The sequence below is a fragment of the Olea europaea genome, chromosome 4 (assembly GCF_002742605.1).
Source record: "Olea europaea var. sylvestris chromosome 4, O_europaea_v1, whole genome shotgun sequence".
NCBI lineage: Eukaryota > Viridiplantae > Streptophyta > Magnoliopsida > Lamiales > Oleaceae > Olea > Olea europaea.
In genome coordinates this window covers 15741548-15762248 of record NC_036240.1, presented here as the reverse complement: position 1 = coordinate 15762248, position 20701 = coordinate 15741548, and the positions used below count along the sequence as shown (strand labels likewise).

General features: G+C 34.6%; 1 protein-coding gene and 1 pseudogene across 2 annotated transcripts; one reads left to right on the top strand and one right to left on the bottom strand.

The window, feature by feature from the left end:
* The first annotated feature begins 7167 nt into the window (after positions 1-7167).
* LOC111393089 lies at positions 7168-10281 on the top strand (annotated as a pseudogene).
* A 1013-nt stretch (positions 10282-11294) lies between these two features.
* On the bottom strand, positions 11295-18905 carry LOC111393785 (cellulose synthase A catalytic subunit 2 [UDP-forming]-like). Of its 2 annotated transcripts, none has more exons than XM_023019487.1 (14): positions 18501-18905; positions 17712-17907; positions 17408-17631; positions 17208-17310; positions 16942-17128; positions 15688-15954; positions 14927-15272; positions 14525-14662; positions 14300-14425; positions 13967-14179; positions 13604-13877; positions 13276-13490; positions 12832-13182; positions 11295-12211 (listed from the first exon to the last, which is right to left on the bottom strand). In XM_023019487.1, exons 1-14 carry the CDS (start codon positions 18579-18581, stop codon positions 11630-11632), a joined length of 3303 nt encoding a protein of 1100 aa, XP_022875255.1. In that variant the 5' UTR covers positions 18582-18905; the 3' UTR covers positions 11295-11629. The 2 variants fall into 2 exon arrangements, with proteins under 2 accessions (XP_022875255.1, XP_022875256.1); XM_023019488.1 differs by having other exon boundaries at positions 13276-13472.
* Positions 18906-20701: the final 1796 nt, after the last annotated feature.

Genomic DNA, 20701 nt, shown 5'->3' with positions numbered 1-20701 from the left:
CCCACCCTGAAAACATTAGTTAACCCATATATCTTTAAAACAATCCGTAATATCGGAGATTGTGAATTTCCAATGTCAACAGAAGAATAATTAATAGAAAACTTTAGAAACACAAGGATTTTTTACCCACTGTCGCCCACAACGATGACCTTGAGCAATATTTGCCTGCGCAATGACATTTTTTGCAATCAAATAATTACCAGTACCCTTTTTTCTACATTTTAAATCTGCATTGAAAATTTTGAAGAAAATGTATGTGTGGATGTGTATGAGTTGTAGAGAAAAGAAATAGACAGGTTAATGGGGCGCCAATTTCGATGTCTGATTTAATTTTAATTTAATTTTTTTTTCGGGTTAATAATTGACCAAGTGCTTTTTATATGTAGGACATGTTTAAACGTGAACGTTATTTCAAATGAAACCGACTGGACCAAGCATTATTCCACTGAAACACTCATAGTTTATATATCAAGTTTTGGTCAGTACAGCCCGTATTCCTATGAACTAAATGAAAACCAATTTTGCTATCAAGTGTCTAACATCGATTATTTCTTCCATCCGATCAAGTCAAGGCATAAAAATCACAAAAATATGAGATATTTTTACGTCTCTTCTAATAAGGCTCTAGCATAGGTCACGTGACAGTTAGCTAGCAAGCTTAATCAGGTCCGCACTCCACATTATTATTTTGTTTGGTAGCCGATTCTATGTATTGAGATAGTCGAACTGAAGCATCATCTCAGTCGGGGTGCCATGTAGAAGTCGAACCTCGTAGTCTAAACAAGATGCTATAAATTGCTGTAGAGAAAACCCTACTTCACTTATTTCAAGAAATCTTTTATACAAAATATTTTTTTGATTAATTGATGTGACATCTATGTAATACGTCTCATAATTAACATGTCAATCAACTTTTCAAAAGTCAAACCTAGCTTTTAAGGTGACTATTTTTTTAGAAACATTAAATGCTTCTGAACATAGGATTGATGGAATGACATCTAAGAAAAGAAGTATTGACCATCAAGATGATGCAACTTGTCTTTCCATCGAATGATAACCATTCTCATCTTCTACAATAAAAGCTCACACTTAGTGTCATTTGAAGATGATGTAATTTTACACATTCTATAGTAATATTCCACCCCCATTTTACTCTCTTGAAAACCCCTAGTGGCCGAACATTATCGCGCCTCATGTCTTCCACACATCTTACATCCAAATATATATGTACAAGTTGAATAACTTGATCGTTGGAATACGATCGCCATCCCACCTCCTAAGAATGTCACGTGCTTCTAACGATTTGTTTGAGTATGAAGGAAGCATACGTGTGGATGTGAATGGAGCTAGGATCTATTGGTCACATCGCCTGTTTGAAAATCGAAGTCAACAGATATTATAAAAACTAATAATCTTGAATCCCTTTAGAAGTATTTTTGCTTTTCTTTTATTTTTATTTTTTTCATTTCGTTCTTTCTCTATTTGTATTTCTATAAATTTAGTTTAAGTTGTGAGGAATTTTGTCTTCTCGAGTGAATATAACATGTAGTTTGATGTTGGATGAAAGCCATTCGTTAGAAACGAAGACACTAGAATGAAGTTTATATCAATGTTACTAAATCAAAGATTAAAATGCTTGTTTTTTAATTATTATTATAACACTTATAACTTGATGCATTGGTAAGTTTGACATGCCATGTAACTATTATGACTCTTAATGTGAAAGTTTAAGATACAACTGACACTAAATTGAATTCAGTTACCGGATTTGAACAAATTAAATAGTAGTGAGCCAATTAAGATTTCTTTGGAAGCCTGAGATTAAAATCACCCGCCAAAAAATGAAAAGCTGAATAGACTAAAAGCATTGGGACTAAAAGTGTCATAGAATTCAAAGGTTGCTGACTATGGCTGCAATTTATCATTATTATATTACAGCAATACTAAAGAAAATGAACAATCATTTTAGGGAATATCTGCATCCAAAAATTGTAGTCCCATGAGCATTCATGGCCCAAAGATCACCTGTGGAAGCCAAAAACACCAACAAAACATCTAATAAATGTATAATCTCACGTGTAATAGTTGAATTACACCAACAAAAGAAAATTGCGAATAATAACGTTGAGAATTTGGGAAAGTTATTACATAAATTTTAGTTGAGTCTAAAACGTTCGTCGACGATTTTTTTTCCTAGAAAATTTCTAGTTCTCGTCCTCATTCAGGTGAAAACAATAACTACACAATCTAGGATCCATGGAGGGATGCTACCTCCCAAGAAGTTCCGCTTTTTCATCCATTCTAGAGTCTCTTTCATAACCAAAATAATCATGCGAGGTTTCTGCCTAATGTAAAGGAGCTATGCCAATTTAGTAAAATGTCTCCCATTGAAAATGAAAAGACACCCTGACAGCATAGTAAAATAGAAGAAATAAAAAATTATAAATTAATAAAACAATTTCGTTTGCTAAGTGTATTTTGCACACTTATCTAGGTTAACAAATTGGAGTATTTGTTAGTGATTTGAGTGAGTTATAACTTAATTATGTGTTAATTATGTTTGTTTGGTTGAACTCAATGCAAAGTGGTGGAATTGGAAGAAATGAACAAAAAAGGGGCAAAAATGAAAGAAATTTAAAATTTTGGGGACCAAAGTGTAAACATTCAATAGTTGGTTCAGACCATAAAATGGTGATTGAAGATTACATATGATCAATTGGATGCAATTTTAAGTCAAAGGAGTAAAATATTGTTGAAGTATTTTCACAAATCAATTTAAACCGAATAAGTTATGCTCCGGATTTTTAGCTTCAGTTTGAGATCCACTTTTTGGATGGCAAACATTCAAATTGAAAATATTGTTCTTCTAGAAGAATTGTATCCCTTTGAGTCAGATTTTCAACGCAATTTGAATCATCTCAATCTGATTTTGAAAAAGAAAGTTATAACCAAAATACCAAAAATTGTTTAGGGACGCCACCGCACAAACCAACTCCCACAGGGGACGATTCTAGTACACAGGCAAGACACTAAAAATTTGACCCAAAAGCACATGCGCGATGGGTATGCTTGTGCGCTCAGGCTTTTTTCGTAGTTGAATTAGCAGTTTTCTTTCGCGATTCAAACTCTTTTGAAACTCAAATTGGACGCGATTTTCACCTATTTCTTGGCTTTTATAAATAGGGAACAAGGGTTATACGTTTGGGGAAAAAAAACCTCTCTTTCCTTTTCATACACAATAGTATCATCAAATTCATCAAGAAAAATGAACCAATTACTATATTTTGAAAGAGAAGATCAAGTCATAGCGAGAATCGAATTTCAATTACATCAAGAAATTGAAGAATTCAACTTTGGACTTGAAGACGACATCCTTTGTATTCTTTCACAATACGAGTGATATTTTTCCATTATTCTTCTTGTAATTTATTTAAGATCATGTTATGCTAAATCCCTTTTTGTATTGGATAAGATGAACCCTATTTGTTATTTATTTCTAATTCAAGGCTAGTAGTTTAGTATTTCTTGCGTTTATTGATTAATTTTTGCATACCCATTGCATTGTTCAATTGTTTTGTCACCAATTAAATAATTAGTTGTTTGTTGCAGTGTTGTGTGACTCACAATAAGCTTATAATGCAACAAAATTAACATATGTATAATAGATGTTAGAAATAACACTTATCACATGTGCAGTCATATAAATAATCTAAACTTAAATGCATTCTAACCATTCAAATTTGGGCTAGGAATAGATTCGAATCGTGGTTAGGATAAAATTAATTTGTCTTGAAAAAAAAAGTTAAATACATTAACTTTATCGATTGTCATGAACGCATACAAGTCTATCCATTTAATTATCACCACATTTTAGCTTATGAGATCACTACTCCTTTTATAAGTACGAATTTCACATATGCCGGTCTATCCATAATAATGATATCCGTATCTTATTATTACTTACGATCACATATAATTTAAGATTTAATTATTTATAATTTGTATTTCACAATCACTGCTTGTTGTGTCGAACAAGTTACCAAGACTTGAATCTATAAGCTCTACTAATTTAATTTATCAAAATAATAATTCAATTAAATAATATGTCTATCATATATAAAATGCATTAATCATATTAAAATTGTTTACATCCAAACTCGATTGGACTTAAGGCATAATTCTTACAATTAAGACACGGACTATTTTAGCTTATCGGATAGCCTTTTATGGAGATCAAGTTGTCAAGCTATTTCTACTAGAGCGACTTATCTTCTATCATAATTTGAGAGAGAGTTATTGTAATAATAAAAAAATGACTTTGTCTTAAGTTGAATTTTGGATATGGTGAGTCCTTAGCTATGGGTGTACGAATCGTCCAATACCTGTGGCTCAACAATTTACGATACCATATATAATTTTTTATTTAATATGTCAAGATAGGTTAAAAGGGCTATCTCGAGCTTGATGAAACCTATATTTCTTGTTGCTTGCTCAAAATGGCTATTTCTAATCACACTTTAGACGTCTATAATGACTAAGTTAGACGGTGTAACATCTGAGCTGAATTTGGCTAACGCAAATCCCTTTATGTCGTATAATTTATATTTCTTCTGAAGTTGGTGACTGGATCAATACGGTGAAAAGTGCCACATGACTGACTACGTGAGCACTTTCGAAACCTCTTATCATTGGCTTTAAATGCATAGGATGTAACGTCCCAATTTTTCTATAAACACTGGAACGTTACCAAAAACTCACTTTTCCTTAAGTTAAATACGGAAATATAAAAATAGAATTTTTTAGTAAACAATAACTGCAATATTTATAAATCTAAATTTGAAAACATAAAAATCGTATCTAAACATAAATATAAACTCTTAGCAAATTCAAATAACACATTCTGAATAAATTAAACTAACTGATAAATTTTAAAAAAAAAAAGGCAAACTTATTTCTTTTTCTCTATTCTTTATCCACTTGGCAGCTCGCATCACCAATTCGCCACTGTTCCAATCAACCCGAACTAACCTGTAAAATTAATGTAAGAGTGAGTATTTAAAATACCCAGTAAGATACTTGCAATTTCCATACACTATTACATAACAAATAAATTATACACTTCATACCGCTCTTCTCTTATGGAGTATATCAGTGACCGAGCGACACATCTATCTCAAGTCCTTTTAAATTCCCGTAAAAATATCATACCTCTTTCTCTAGAATCCGAAGGTCCACTAGTAATTTATGCATATTAATTGTATATAAGAGTATAAAGAAAATTAAAACACTTTGCACATAAATGTATCTTACCTTGTTATCGAAATGTACACGAAAAATATTTGAATGCACGTTCCAAAATTCCTTCCTCTACTCTGTGAATGATTTATTGATCGACAGTGATAGTTGATGTATGACAAATTTTTGTTTTCACACACTCTTTCCTCTTTCTCTCTCTCTCTTTCTTTCTTCTCTCTCTTTCGCGTGTGAATATTTTTTTGGTGTGGTAAAATATGAGATCCTTGCCTAGTATTTATAGGTGTAAGTTAGAGTAGTAAATAAACCAAAACTTTGATTTGATAGAGTCAAATCCAATGTGGCACGTATCATAAAAAGATTGTACTTTATCATTATTTTATTCCATCTAAAAGAACTACCATTCCCATCCAATAAATATGTGGCAGCCAATCAATTAAATTCAAAATGGGTTAATATTAAACTTTAAAAAAATGAGTAAAATTAAAAGACTCACCTCACACGTTTCTAGAGAGAGAAAATGAATTGGATTAAAACTATATAAAATTCTATTTATCTTGTTTTCTTTCATTTGGCATAACTTACTGCGTCCTTATCAGAAATAACGTTTTCTCGAGTCATAGACTTCTAATTAAATACGACCTTCGAAATGAGTCTAATATTGATATACATATCATTACTTTATCAAAATCCAATTATTTGACCCCAATATATAATATATTATAATTATTTCACCTTAATCCCTCACTTTCAAAATAATATAATAATTTATTATTATTATTTTTTTAAATTTAGGAATGTTACATTTACGTTGCGAAAAGTAACTAAATAGTGACCAAAGATTTTCTATCATCTATCGAACATTTATATATAAGGACAATATGACTATCGAAAAATAATTCTTTGATGTAATCATATAATATGAAAATGAACTTAGTGATGATAAAAGGCATTATTTATTCAAATATATGGAGCATGTCAAATATGTTATTAGAGTAATTAGGTTGTGTGGAATTTTTGGTGAGGACAAATTTGAGGTTCACATAAAAGGAAGAAAAAAGTGAAGTGAACACGGAATTGGTTAGTCAAGCGAAAAGGAACAAATTACAAAGTCAAGTCTCCTATCAATAATATTGCAGAAATAATAGAACTCGTTTTGTTGACCGATTCTAACTTCAAGCTTGGTTCCAAGGTCCACTTGAGGTTCCTCTTTTGGGACCGGAATGTTCGACTTATTAATTTATCCGATAAATCACTAGGAGCTCATGTAATCCATGTCAAATGAATCATATTTCAGATCGAAACAATGAACCTATTTGAAATGGGCCAAATGCCCATACATGCTGTCTTGTTTATATTCTCTTTTACATAAAATGCTTAGCGTACGCAAAATTTTCATAAAAGGGTGTCATGAGAGATACTCGAATTTGGGATCTTCGTCTGCTCTCACTTAATGGCTGAATAAGTGATTTTCAATGCCCTACCTCATATTATTCGTAATCAAATACTTGACATTTGCACAATTTTCATAACTATATGACACTGATATTTGTACATCAGGACTCTCTTAATATCAATATGTTAAAAACCTCTTCTAGAAAGTCTTCAGCATCTCCTATCCTCAAATTATTATACCAATGCACATATTCTTTATCTCATTCCCCTGTAGAACAAACAACTATCATCACAGATCAGCCCCAAAGTGAAAAAATAGTGGAAAGAAAACACTGTAAGGAATAGGAGAATTCAATGAAGAATTTCAATATACATGCCAATCCAATATTGTTCAACTTTTCCCTCTTAATCTTCTCCTCAGCCTTTTCTTGCACACTTTCTGCAATGCACCCAAGCAACTAAAGCGATCACCAGGCGTTGATTGCGTTCAAAGGCACGATCAGTGATCCCTTACAGTATATGAACTCGTGGAATGTCTCAAACCACTTCTGTACGTGGAATGGCATTACGTGCAGCCATCGACGCCAAAGAGTCATTGGACTTAACCTTGTGAATCAAAAGTTGACAGGTTTTGTTTCGCCTTACGTTGGAAACTTGAGCTTTTTAAGGTTTCTTTACCTGGATAATAACAGTTTCACAGGAAAAATTCCCTCCGAGATTGGCAGGCTGCATAGACTTGAACATTTGTCTGTCAGCAATAATTCACTTGAGGGTGAAATTCCAGCTGCTATATCAAATTGCAGTAATCTTGTTTCGCTTCGAGCTTCTTACAACAAACTAGTTGGAATGCTTCCTTCTTCTTTTGGTTCCCTGTCGAAACTGGAATTGTTCTCCATTAGTAAGAACAACATTACCGGTGAAATCCCGGCTACTTTTGGAAATCTGTCATCCCTCACGCGATTATATGGAGGCTCGAACAATCTCATAGGGGGAATCCCGGAAGCATTAGGCCTATTGACAAGGTTGGAACTTTTAGCATTTGGTGAAAACAGGTTGAATGGTATTATACCTTCTTCAATCTTCAATCTCTCTTACGTTTCGATTTTTGACCTGGCTGTTAATCAAATTCAAGGTACTCTTCCGTCAGATTTAGTTACTACTCTTCCCGTTCTTGAATTTTTCAGTGTTGGAGTAAACCAGTTCACTGGATTAATTCCTGTTTCTTTGTCCAATGCGTCGAACCTTAGATATCTTCATCTAGGATACAATCATCTGTCTGGGAAAGTGCCTAGTTTCCAAAAGTTGAATAAGCTTGGTGTTTTAGTCCTCTCAGGGAATCCTCTTGGAAAAGGAGAATCAGATGAATTAAGTTTCATCTCGACCTTGATTAACGCAACGAATTTAGCAAGTTTAGCGTTGCACGATAATAATTTTGGAGGCAAATTGCCCGAATCATTTAAAAACCTTTCGAATACGCTTACTAGGTTGTACCTAAAAAGCAATCAGATTACAGGAAGAATCCCTACTGAGATTGGAAATTTTATCAACATGCAAGATTTTCAAGTGAATGACAACAAATTCATAGGTACCATCCCTTCTGAAATTGGAAACTTCAGAAGTTACAATTTTTAGACTTTTCCCAGAACAGATTTTCGAGCAAAATTCCTAAGTCTATAGGAAATTTGAGTCTTATAGTCTATCTTCATCTGTCTGAAAACAATCTTAGCAGTGAAATACCATCAACTTTGGGAAACTTCAAAAACCTATTGGAACTGAACCTTTCTTACAATAACCTGTCTGGTCCTATTGCTAGAGAAGTTTTCAGCATTTTTCCCTTAAGAACGTTGGATCTTTCTCAAAACCAACTGAATGGTTCCCTTCCTGCGGAAATTGGAAACCTTAAAAATCTCGAGTATTTTAATGTTTCGAGGAATAACTTCTTTGGTGAAGTTCCGAATACTCTTGGTAGCTGCCGCAGTTTGGAGTTCCTAACTATGAAAGGAAATTCATTTCGTGGGAATATTCCTTCAACTTTCAGTTCTCTGAGGGGACTTCAGATTTTAGATCTTTCGCATAACAATTTTGATGGCCAGATACCAAAATATTTCGAAATGTTCAACTTTCGAGCCCTGAACCTATCTTTCAATGATTTTGATGGTACAGTACCAGAAGGAGGCGTATTCAAGAATGCAACTGTATTTTCAGTAGTCGGAAACTCAAAACTTTGTGGGGGTATACCTGACCTTAAACTTCCCAAATGCAAAGCAGAATATTCGAAGAAGAAGAGGTTGAGTTTCAGGTTTAAGATTGTAATATCTATGGCAGCCGTCCTACTCAGTGTTATAAGTGTGATTCTAGTTTTTCTCGTCCTGAAATTTTTACGAAGATCTAAAAGAGTGCCTGTCTCTTCCGATTCACTTCATAATTTGCTGTGGAATTTATCCTATCACACTCTCTTCCAAGCTACAAATGGATTCTCAGCAGGAAATTTACTAGGAGCTGGAAGTTATGGATCGGTATATAAAGGAACTATTGGTCAAGAAGGAACATCAGTCGCTGTAAAAGTGCTGAATCTCTCGACTCGTGGAGCTTTGAAAAGTTTCATAGCCGAATGTGAAGCCTTGAGAAATATTAGGCATCGGAATCTTGTTAAGGTACTTACAGCATGCTAGGGTGTTGATCTTCAAGGTAATGACTTCAAGGCATTGGTATACGAATTCATGGCTAATGGGAGTCTTGAGGACTGGTTGCATTCGAAAGATTCTACTCTTGTAGAGATTAAAAACCTAAACCTTCATCAGAGACTTAACATAGCCATTGACATTGCTTGTGCAGTTGCTTATCTTCATGTACACTGTGAAATTCCAATAATTCACTGTGACCTAAAGCCAAGCAATGTTCTACTAGACGATGAACTAGTTGCCCATGTAGGTGACTTCGGGTTGGCAAGATTTCTTTCCGCAGATACTCAAAGCTCTTCAATACATCAAACAAGCTCTAGTCTTGTTAGAGGAACTATTGGATACACTGCTCCTGGTACTTTTCCACTACATTGAGTTTTTTATGTGTTACATTCTTCTCAATTTTTCGGATTTTGATTTATTTTTGTGTGTGTTGGGAATCTGAATGCTTGAAACATTTTCTTCTGGTTCATTGCAGAATGTGGGATGAGAAGTGAACTGTCGACATATGGTGATATGTACAGCTTTGGCATTCTCCTGTTAGAAATGTTCACTGGAAAAAGGCCTACTAATGAAATGTTCAAAGATGGTTTCAATCTGCATAATTTTGTTCAAGATTCTTTGCCTGACAGAGTTGAAGAAATTGCAGATTCTGTGCTTTTTCACAGCAGACAAGTGGATACCATTGAAAGCATGAGAAGCCATGAAAGTCATGCTTTCATGGGAAATAGCAAAATCGAAAAGTGTCTGATTTCTGTTTTTAGAGTTGGAGTAAGTTGTTCATTCACCTCACCGAGAGAAAGAATGAACATTTCTGATGCTGTTAATGAGTTGCATTCTATTAGAGATGCTCTTCTCAAAACTGAAATACGTGGTGTATGAGTTTCAATTCGTGCTTTATATGTTGAAGATTAAATTTAATAAATAAATAAATGTGCTCTTTTTATAACTGCTTAAACTAAGCCCATGTTTGACAACTATTATTTTAAAATTGACGACTATTATTTTAAAATTTATACTTATTTTCAGCCACACTTATACAGTAAAATATTTTACACGTAAACCCAACATTTTTCCCGACTTCTTAACCATCCATTCTCCTAAAAATCACTATTTAAAACATTGTTTTAGCCAAATAATGACCATCAAACAGGGGCTAAATAATAAAATGATTCAACGTATCAGAGCAAGAGCAAGGAAAATCCCGGGTTTCAAGAAAAATGTGCTGGCTTGAGTCCTTCGACAAGAAAATGAGTCTGATTTGCACATGAGAGGACTTGTTCAAGAACTACATTTAAACGCATAATTTATCCCTTCAGTCAGTGATTTAGTATTCTATGGATACGATTGCACCATCAATGTTTTTTAATTCCATTGGAAATCGATTTTAGAGTATCTTCTTCTGTAGCTTGCTGGAAGGCAAAGGCAAAGCAGTCTCACTCGTGCTTTTATTTTGTAAGACCTTCTACAAGAATCTTAAATTAATTAGTAGCTTTCGTGGAGGTTCAAGCTATTTTCGAGGTCAACAAATTACATGTTTTGACAGTTTACATGATCCTGTTCTTGTTTGTATTCTACACTATCACAAATAGAAAAGGAAAAAAAAAAAATAATAAAGTGACAGCAAACGAGGCCACTGCTCCAGTTTCAAGCAAGCATTTTTTTTTTTTTTTTTGCAAGAACCATTTTTATTTATGGAACATCAAGCCTTTGTGTCCCTATTTTCTTATTTTAACTGCACGACAAAGTGCCTAGAGCAGTTTGACATATTTTGTGCATAATGCTAAGAAATATTGAAGCATCAGTACTTTAATTTCGTTTTTATCTTTTTCCCACTAACAATGGCAGATATCTGAACTTTTAATGCACTCAATATCAAGAATATAAACTCTAAAAATCCCATATACAGCCTAAAGAAAACTTTGAGAAAACCACGCATTATAAAAAAAATCACTTTTCAAAATATAAGAAAATTCTTATGCTGCGAAGAGAATAATAAAAACTAACTAGATGAACTTTGGGATTACAGTTTTTCATGAGTTTCTTCACTTCCAGAATACAAAATTTATCCAAAGAATTCAAGAAAACTTTGGAGAACTAATATAATGTATCAAAGCATTTTATCTACAAACAAAACATCCAGAGCTTGTTTCAACACGGTTATGTCCACTTATGATTCTCATCAGTGACCACTTCCAGGTATCAGTTTTTTCATCCCAAGATTTGTTTCTGTTCTTGTTGTTCCTGAGCAACATTGCAATAGATAAAAACCGAACCCAGCAATATTGTAACTTCTATATCTAATCACAATCCAACCCACAGACTTCTAATACAATTCCATCTTTTGAAAGAAATGGGTTGATCCGTACCCATAGCAGTGAGAAGATAGAAGCGAGAAGAATCGACCATACCACAATGATGGTGGGAAGTCTGTCCTGTTTTCCCATAAATCCTTTGAGGAAGGGGTATAAATGGACAATAACCCAAAGGGAGAAGAATAACTTACCAAACAGAGGTCCCCATGACTCATACCCGTTGTTTATGGCATTTGAAACTCCAACTAAGATCCCGATAATGTTAATGATCAACAAAGTCATGGGAGGGATTAACAATGATGTCCACTTGAAAAGGTAAAGGTCGGAAAATTCTCCATCATCGCCTGCTTTGGATGTAACAGTGAAGTTTGTGTTGACACCTGCCAGAACCTTGAGAAGTCCTTGGAAAAGTGCAAAAAGATGCGCCGAGGCACCACCTATCACCCAGAACTGCTCGTTTCTCCACCAATCATCAATGCCAACACCACCCCACTGCATCTCGAGAATACCGGTTGCAGCAATTGAAATGAAAAGGGCCATGAACACTATACTGGCATAGTTACTAATCTGCAGACGGTAAAAGAAATGAGTAAGCTAAAATGCAAAGAAAGCTGGAAAGCTCTAATAATTTCTCATTTCTCTCTAATTTGGATAGTTTAAAAAATTATCAAGGTCAACGGTAGAAGCCTTAGCAACAAATTTTCAACTTCGGACTCTGATTCAGATATGTACCTAATAATTTGTCCCATTTGATTAGTTATTCAAGGACGGCATAAGAAAATTCTTAATAAACAGCATAACATTTTTTTTTTCTTTTTTCACTTTTCGAATCTTCTATTAGCATATATATTAACACCCCCACCCTCCAGATTTTCCCATCTGCCTCTAATGTAAACATTTCCTTATGTTCGTACATCAAATGTTTCATAAGAACTTTAGTTTGATATAGTTGGAGAAAACACTTCTGTTCAGTTATCTCTCTTCTTAACATGTTTTATATTTTCCTGGATATATTTTATAGCAATCAAAATATCCCACTAAACTCGTGTCTCACAATCTTTATAAAAAGCAGGTGAGTCCTCCAAGAAACATGCTCACTAAAAGATCCATGTAAGAGAAGGAGTTCAAAAGGTGAACATATTTGATAGCAAAACTCAATTTATATGTTTGTCTTGGTAGGGGTTCACCTCAGGGACGATGAATTTCCCGGTCAAGAGACAAACTGCTGGCAAGGTGCAATAAGCAATCAATGGAAGTGATGTCAATGGATAAACGACTGAATTTATATACGAAAATCTCTCAAGTGGTTTTAGGCCACACCCATATCCATACCAAATGGGACAGTGCCTACTCAAGAATATTTCAACTGATCCCAGGGCCCATCGAAGGACCTGGTGTAAACGATCTGAAAGATTAATGGGAGCTGAACCCTTAAATGCAGGCCTTTTGGGTATACAGTACACTGATCTCCAGCCATGGCAGTGCATTTTAAACCCAGTTAAGATATCTTCAGTAACGGATCCATAAATCCATCCAACCTGATAGAGTTGCAATTTTAGAACCAATGCATAAACCCAACTGCTAAAGCAAAACATCAAAGAAAAGAAACTTTTTAAGTAATTATTCCATACCTCTTTTCCCCATTCTGTTTTATCTTCATAACCACAACTAATGACGTGAATAGCTTCTTTCAAGAGTGATGCAGATGTTGTCCCTGGAGGAACACCACCATCTTCTAGTAGTGTTGAAGCAATGAAAACAGACGATTGTCCAAATTTCTTCTCAAATTTTATTTGGGGCATTAGGGATGATTTTTCGCTATCAATTCCTGCAGAAAATGTCATCGCTACAAATCATATGGCACAAACTTTATGGTTAGGAAGAAAAGCCCCCAGAAGTAAATTTGACAGAGATCTAAAATTAATGTCAGTAACCCTTCGTTATCCATTTTGTTACTACCTTCAATCCCTTCATCAATATTTTCAAGCGTGTAAATTTGCAATGAAGTTTCCCTCCCCTTCATTGTCTTCCTTATATCCTTTGATTTCCCTTTGCTATTCTTCTTTCTCGATCTAAAACAGCAGCAACACCATTTTGGCCAACAATTGCATGTTTTTCCAGGGGGTTTGGTCTTCTTTGGGGCATCATATCCATAAAGCGCTTGCCTCCTGAAGACGCACCCAGTTCCAACATAAATTGGGCCTTGGATCCCGTCAAGCCCTTTCATATTTATCTGGTTCAATTAAGATAAACGAGCCTTTTAAATATACAAGTGTATAAACCATATTAGTAATTTTGTATATGAACACTGCAAAAACTTACATCAAAAAAGACAACATTGCGGTTCGAGTATCTATCATGTCTATCGATTCCATCAAATCTTTGAGGAAATTGCACATAACATATTTTCTTTCCAGCTTGAGGGTCCATCATGAAACACATAGCTTCCCTGAGAGCCTTGCTGTTATTTATATAGTGATCACAGTCAACATTAAGTAGGTAAGGAGCATTCGAGATTACTGCCGACACCCGCACCTAGAATTACAGTCGTTACAAAAAAATGAATCAGACAACCAAATGCATCACATACTTATCACACAAAAGAAAAATGATTAGTGCGAGCAGAAAGGTGGGAGGTCAAGGTTAGAAAGTTACCAAAGCATTCATGGCACCAGCTTTTTTGTGATGCTCAAATCCAGGCCTCTTCTCCCGAGAAACATAAACGAGACGAGGTAACTCATTTCCTTCAACATCATGAACGCCATTATGTCCCAAGAACACCTGTTGCGAACATAAAATTGAGTATCACTTTTTTTTTTTTTGGAAACATAATGTTTCTTTTTTTTTTCCTGTTTTATCCTCAAAGAAATGCTCTTATACCTGGATCATTCCAGGATGATCCCTGACATTGTTTCCGGGCCATGGAGTTCCATCCTGCATTGTCCAGCCCTCCTCGGGAACCTTCTGTGCCATGGCAACCAATCCATTTATTCGAACTTTGAACTCTTCATATTCCCTCTGCACCCAAACAATTATTACATGTGAATTTCTGTTGATTAACTTAAAACTGAAAGCCGACCTTACTCTGAGGATGAGTCGTGAGGTTTTGTGAGCACTTTAGTGAAGAGACTGAATGCAACAATATGAATCAGATCAATATGTAAATTAACCTTTCTTTTTTAAAGACACTACAAATTCGAGCAATTTGCATATCACACAAACTAAAGAAAAATTAAAAGAAAATAATACAAAATTTTGAAATAGATCAAAGAAGTGAGATACCTTCATTGCACGGCGTTCCCTCACAAACATTGGATCGACCTTGTTTCTTAAATAGTCAACATTTTGAGCAAAGTACCATTCTGGAGCCCGAGGCTCTAGGTTAAATTTCTTGCAAAAGGGAACCCATTTCCTGGCGAACTCGGATGTCTCAGAAAGGGCTTCAAACGTTAGCACGGCAGCACCATCGTCAGAGACATAACATGCAACCTTGTCGACCGGATAATCCACAGCAAGGATGGAGAGAACTGTGTTTGCAGTAATAAGAGGAGGTTCTTTCAAGGGATCTACTGTACTTACGAATATGTCTACAGCAGCAAGTTCAGAGGGCTTCCCTTCTTTTTCATACCTGGTAGAAAAGTTGAATTTGAGGTAACTAAGATACAAAACAAGGAAGAAAATCTGATATTGGATAGCGTAGAGCCTAGTTATATTGTTGACTCGTCCCCTTGACAGCGGACCAACTAAGCTTCCAGCATTATATAAAGGAATCTGAGGGGGCAGTTTTTCTCTGGGCATGGGGAAGGACTGAAAAGTGTAAGATCTCCAATGTAAAATTGTTAATGCAGTGATGAGAGGATGTAGCTCTCACATTGAAGCTGAACCACCTTAATATTTTTGTTCTTTGTTTGTTTTCTAATTTGTTTTTGCTTCATTGCTGCTCTCCGAATCAGGGATTAAGGTTGAATGTATAACACTAGAAACAGATGGCCACGATAAATAGAAGCAAATGCGGGGTAGGAAAGAGAGAAAAAAGGATATACCTTAGTGAGAGTCTATCTAGGTATGTCTCTCGCTCAACTGGAAACCACTTTGGAAATTGATCAAATATCCATGATACGGCAAACCATATCTCACATATAATTGAAGTAAGCCACAACCCATATGCATCATTGACAGGGTGGCGAATTCTGTAGTGAAAGAACAACCCTAGAATCACAACTCTTAGTAGAATGATTAATCTGTAAGGGTTTATCTTGCTTGAAGAAATCGGTAACTTTCTTGAAAGGGGTTGTCTGCCTTCATCCATCCTGTAAAAAAGGGAAAAGAAGGTAATTCAATAAATCAAATAATTCATAAGAAGTTGAGAATCTAAATAAAGACTTTTTCTAGAATTGATTATCTAAATAAAAGAGAGTGCGGTTCAAAGTTCCCATGCACGGCATGAAAACATCATTGACGTTTCACTACATATGCCTAAGGCAACCTAGCTCCATATTTCTCTCTTAACCCACCAGAACTGCAGGAAACAATCCCAAGTATATACTCATACATACTCAAGCCTCCTACTGTAAATAAAAACATAAAAGTAGATGTGACAGTGGGAAATAATAGGAATGGTTAGTCCTCGTAAATAATGGTTAACGAATAAAATTATATGAAAGGCTTGTCATCTATGAACCTCATCTAGAATCTATTTAATGGATTAAGAGAAAGGTTTCTTGCTCTACACAAGGCCCAAACGGACAAAATACAAATTTATCTCAATTCCACTCCATGCATCCACAGGATTCATCAAATGGAACATAAGCCAACTTAATGCTGATTGCTCATTTTTCCTAATAATCTAGGCAAATATATGGCTTTAGAAATGACACAGCTTTTCTGCAATTAAATTCTATATTCAGGATTTCAATAGATATGATGAATAAATCTATATCATTGGTGAATGACTAATCCTCTAGTAAAGGAGATATTGATACAAAAAGAGGAATAGAAATTTCAAAGAATTTTTAGATAATGGCAGCCGCATGGTAGCTGAATAACATAACATAAATTCATTTCATCAGGAGATATTATGTATTGTATTATCTAATTGAAGTTATTCAATGGAATTCTTCCATGTTATTCAAGGAATATAGCAGATATAGGTTAGCCTACAATTCAGGATAATATTATCGTTCATGAAAGCTACATATAGAACGTAGTGGTTAAAAATGTGAGAGTCAAATCACTTATAAATAATAGAACAAAAGTCTACATAAAAACACAACAATAAACAGGTAAGATGGCCCTACTTGGGTAGCTCAGGATCATCCAAATCATCTCCATCATTGATGCAACCATCTTTATATACTTGATGCTTAACCACTTGAAGTTTTTCGTTTTGTTTTTTCTTCCATTCCTCCATTTTTTCCTTCCATGCAACAGTACCATATCCATAGACAGCCAAGTCTTTCTTTGGATCCATTGAACGGGGCGGGACTGCCATTATCATGCATGCATTAACTTTCTGAGTTGGTAAATAGTCAAAGAATTACTCAATATATCCAAATAAACTTACTAGGCATAGAAGAATCAGAGAATGACACAGGATGGATTCGATTTCCACGCCCATTGAATGGGGGAATTATGAGAGCATGACTGTTTGCAGAAATGGTATCGTCCTTCATAAAATTTATATTTTCATTAAAAAATTGAAACTCACAAACTGCACTAACAAAACACCAAACAAGATAAGGAAAAGATTGAGCCTTCAACAACCTCTTGACCATAAGTGAGGAGAGGAAATTCCGAAGCAACCACTGAGGAATCCCACTGCAAAGGAATAGTGATTCCAGAAGCACTTCGGCCAATATTAAGGTGAGCCGAGAGAGCTGCAGCTGCAATCTGCTGTGGATCTCTTCTTTCGTTGCCGTTATAATCAAATTCATTTTCCAAATCATCAAATCCATCCTCATCTTCATCGCCATCAACTCTGGGACTCCCTGAAAATTAAGTGGCATTCTAATTGAACTATAACCAAACAAACGATGAAGTTAAGTATATGACAAGAAGTGTCAAGTACCTTTTATGCGCTTGTATCTAGTTTTGCATTGAGGACAAACTTGATTTCCCTCTGTCCTTTCATACTCATAGCAAGCTCTACAAACAGGGAATGCACATTCATTACAGGCAACAAAAGGCTCCCCATCAACTGTAATTTCTATGTCGTCTCCACAAATCTGACAAATCTGTCCACTTAACTCTCTCACAGAAGTCACCTGCCATCAAAGCATAATTCAACCATAGATGATTTAGCATCACATCAGACAATTCCAAGAATTCATACAACTAAAATTAATGCATTGTCACTCACAAACTTTACAAAACTATTTAAAAGTGAGTGTAATAAAACAAAGTTAAAAGATACAAGGAGAAGTTCGACTGGCTTTTAATCTAGAAAGTTGAAACAGGGCTAAAAGAAATTCATTTTAATTAACCCCAGATTTTGCATTAAGTTTGGACAAAAAAGGCAAAATACAAGGAAAAAAGCAAAAAGATGAAGAAAATGATTTCCCCAATGGCTTGCAAAAATCCCAAAACAAAAAATAAGGCAGTAGTACAAGACTCCCTGAAAAGATCTAGAAAATTGAGCTTCCATTTCCAAAATAGCACCAAGGAATTAGTAGAAAATTAAAAAGAAAATTCAGTACTTCACCCAGGAACAACACTTCTTAATTGAAAATTAGCAAAAGAGCACCTCCTGAAACCCAAAATGGACTTACTTGAACAATAAATGTAGTTGCAAATTGCAACCTTAAAAAGAGTTAAAAGCAAAAATAGAAAACGAACAAGAGCATTATTAAGGCCTTACCCTTCCAATCTCATCCGCATTGATGAGAACAAATTCGTTCCTATTATGGGAACCAGCCACCAACCTCCCTTTAGTATCCATCCCAAAACAAAACCCTCAAAAACTCTCCTTCTCTTCAAATTTCACACAAGAGACACGGTTTGACAGTACCTTCACGATCAAGAAAAGAAAGGGCAGAATGAAAGATCACTCAAACTCCATTTGCACACATAAAAGAGCGTAATTTATCACTGAAAACGACACATTTCTAGGCGCATAAGAACCAGAATATTATAGCATTTTAGAGGGGGAATGTAGGTTATGACAGAGTGAAGGAGAAGAGTCTTTTTTGGTTTTCGGGTGTTTGGGATTCTTTTCTTGAGAGAAACCCCCTGTCTTGTGATAAAGGTCTCTCTCGCACACTCTGTGGGGTGGGGTGGGTTGGTTGGGTACGAGTGGGAGTGGCAAAGGGGCCCATGAGAAGGTGGAATAGGGTGGTTCGTGGAGGCATGAGCAAAATTAGCCCACTGTAGAGGCGGTGGAACTTGGACGGGATGGGTATGGTAGGAAGGGCATTCATGGAATTTACTTTTTTTGAATTATTTGGTGAAGGCATTTATGATAATATTAAATTAGTAATAACTTCCCACCGCTTGACGAAATTCCATATTTACTAATTGTTTTATACGGAGTGACTTTTGTTCATTTCTCTCCTAACTTTTGATGTCAACCTCCTGAATTTAAAAGAAAAGCAATGTACAAGTATGAAATCTACGTATGCATGGTCAGATAAACACAATAGTCGAATTAAAAATACAACGAGAATAATAGTCAATTAAATAGAATATATAAAATTATCAAAACCGTAAAATATTTCCATTATATCGTGACAATTTATTATGTTAAACTCAGTATGTTTACGTAACCTCAACGTAAAATTATTGAAATCTTGATGCTAAGATTATGATAATCTTAGTATATTTACACAACTTCGATAAAAAATTATTGAAATTAATATGATGTTAATAATCTTAATAAAGGTCGATTCTTGACCTAAATCAAAAGCTAGTGACAATAAATCATATTTGGCGAAATATAAATAAATCATTATTATTAGTAGGACAAATATTTTGCTCTAGGATAAGAACTAAGAAGTCGAGAAACTCCTAACAAAGTAAAAAAAGAAAAATAGGAAATAAATTAGGCAACCTTTTTCTCATCACAATGACTAAAATACCCTCTAGGATGGAAAAAGTGGACTGCATTCTAGCATTGTAATAAAGTCCATTGAACTTTATTTTCATTTTCAATTTTTTATTTTATTTCATGGGGAAGGTCCATTTGAAAGTTTCTTTTAGGATAATTAATTTTAATTGTACATAGTCTGTAACTCCAAATAAATTTAATCCCGATAATTAATTAAAAACTTAGAATTAAATAGTCTTGAAATGAAATTTCTTTTAGGATAACGGCAATTTTTTAGACTAGGTCAATTTGTTAAGTATATTAAATTGTCTTCCATAACAAGACGTGTTTATGAATATCATGTTAAAATCATATATTTGTTACGTATGTTTTTTTGACATATTTGGTCTAAATTTATGGGTCATATGATTAGAAAAATTTATATTTTTCATCACTCAAATTTCTTGATATATATAGGAAAAAGCTATTCCACCAGATTGATTCCACCAGAATTTGTACAGACTATTCACAATGGGATGGGTCCCACCCAATTAAAAAATAGCACAAATAATATCACAGTCACTTATCTGTACAAAATCTGTGCAAATGAATCTGTTAGTGTAGCATCTCTCATATATATATATATATATATATAGACACACACACACACTCTTAACTTTTTTTAGAATAATATATCCACAACCTATTCAATTATGTAGCAAAACCTATTCTTTCCTTCAATTTGGACATTAAATGACAAATTTGTCCATTTGGGTGTCCACTTTGAATAAATCATATTTCATTTGAAGCGGGTCCCCCTCCATGCAAGAGCGGCGAACACCCCAACGTACATGTAACATGATCCTTTCAAGTTTAGAAGTAAAATCACATTACCATGCAGTGCACATTTTAGCAAGGCACGGGCATAGTAGAATACTCAACTTGATCTTGCAACACAGTATTTATTCTCGTAATTCAAGGTTTCAACATGAAACGCAATATGAAATCTCCGAATTCTGTGTTTTAAACGAAATTGT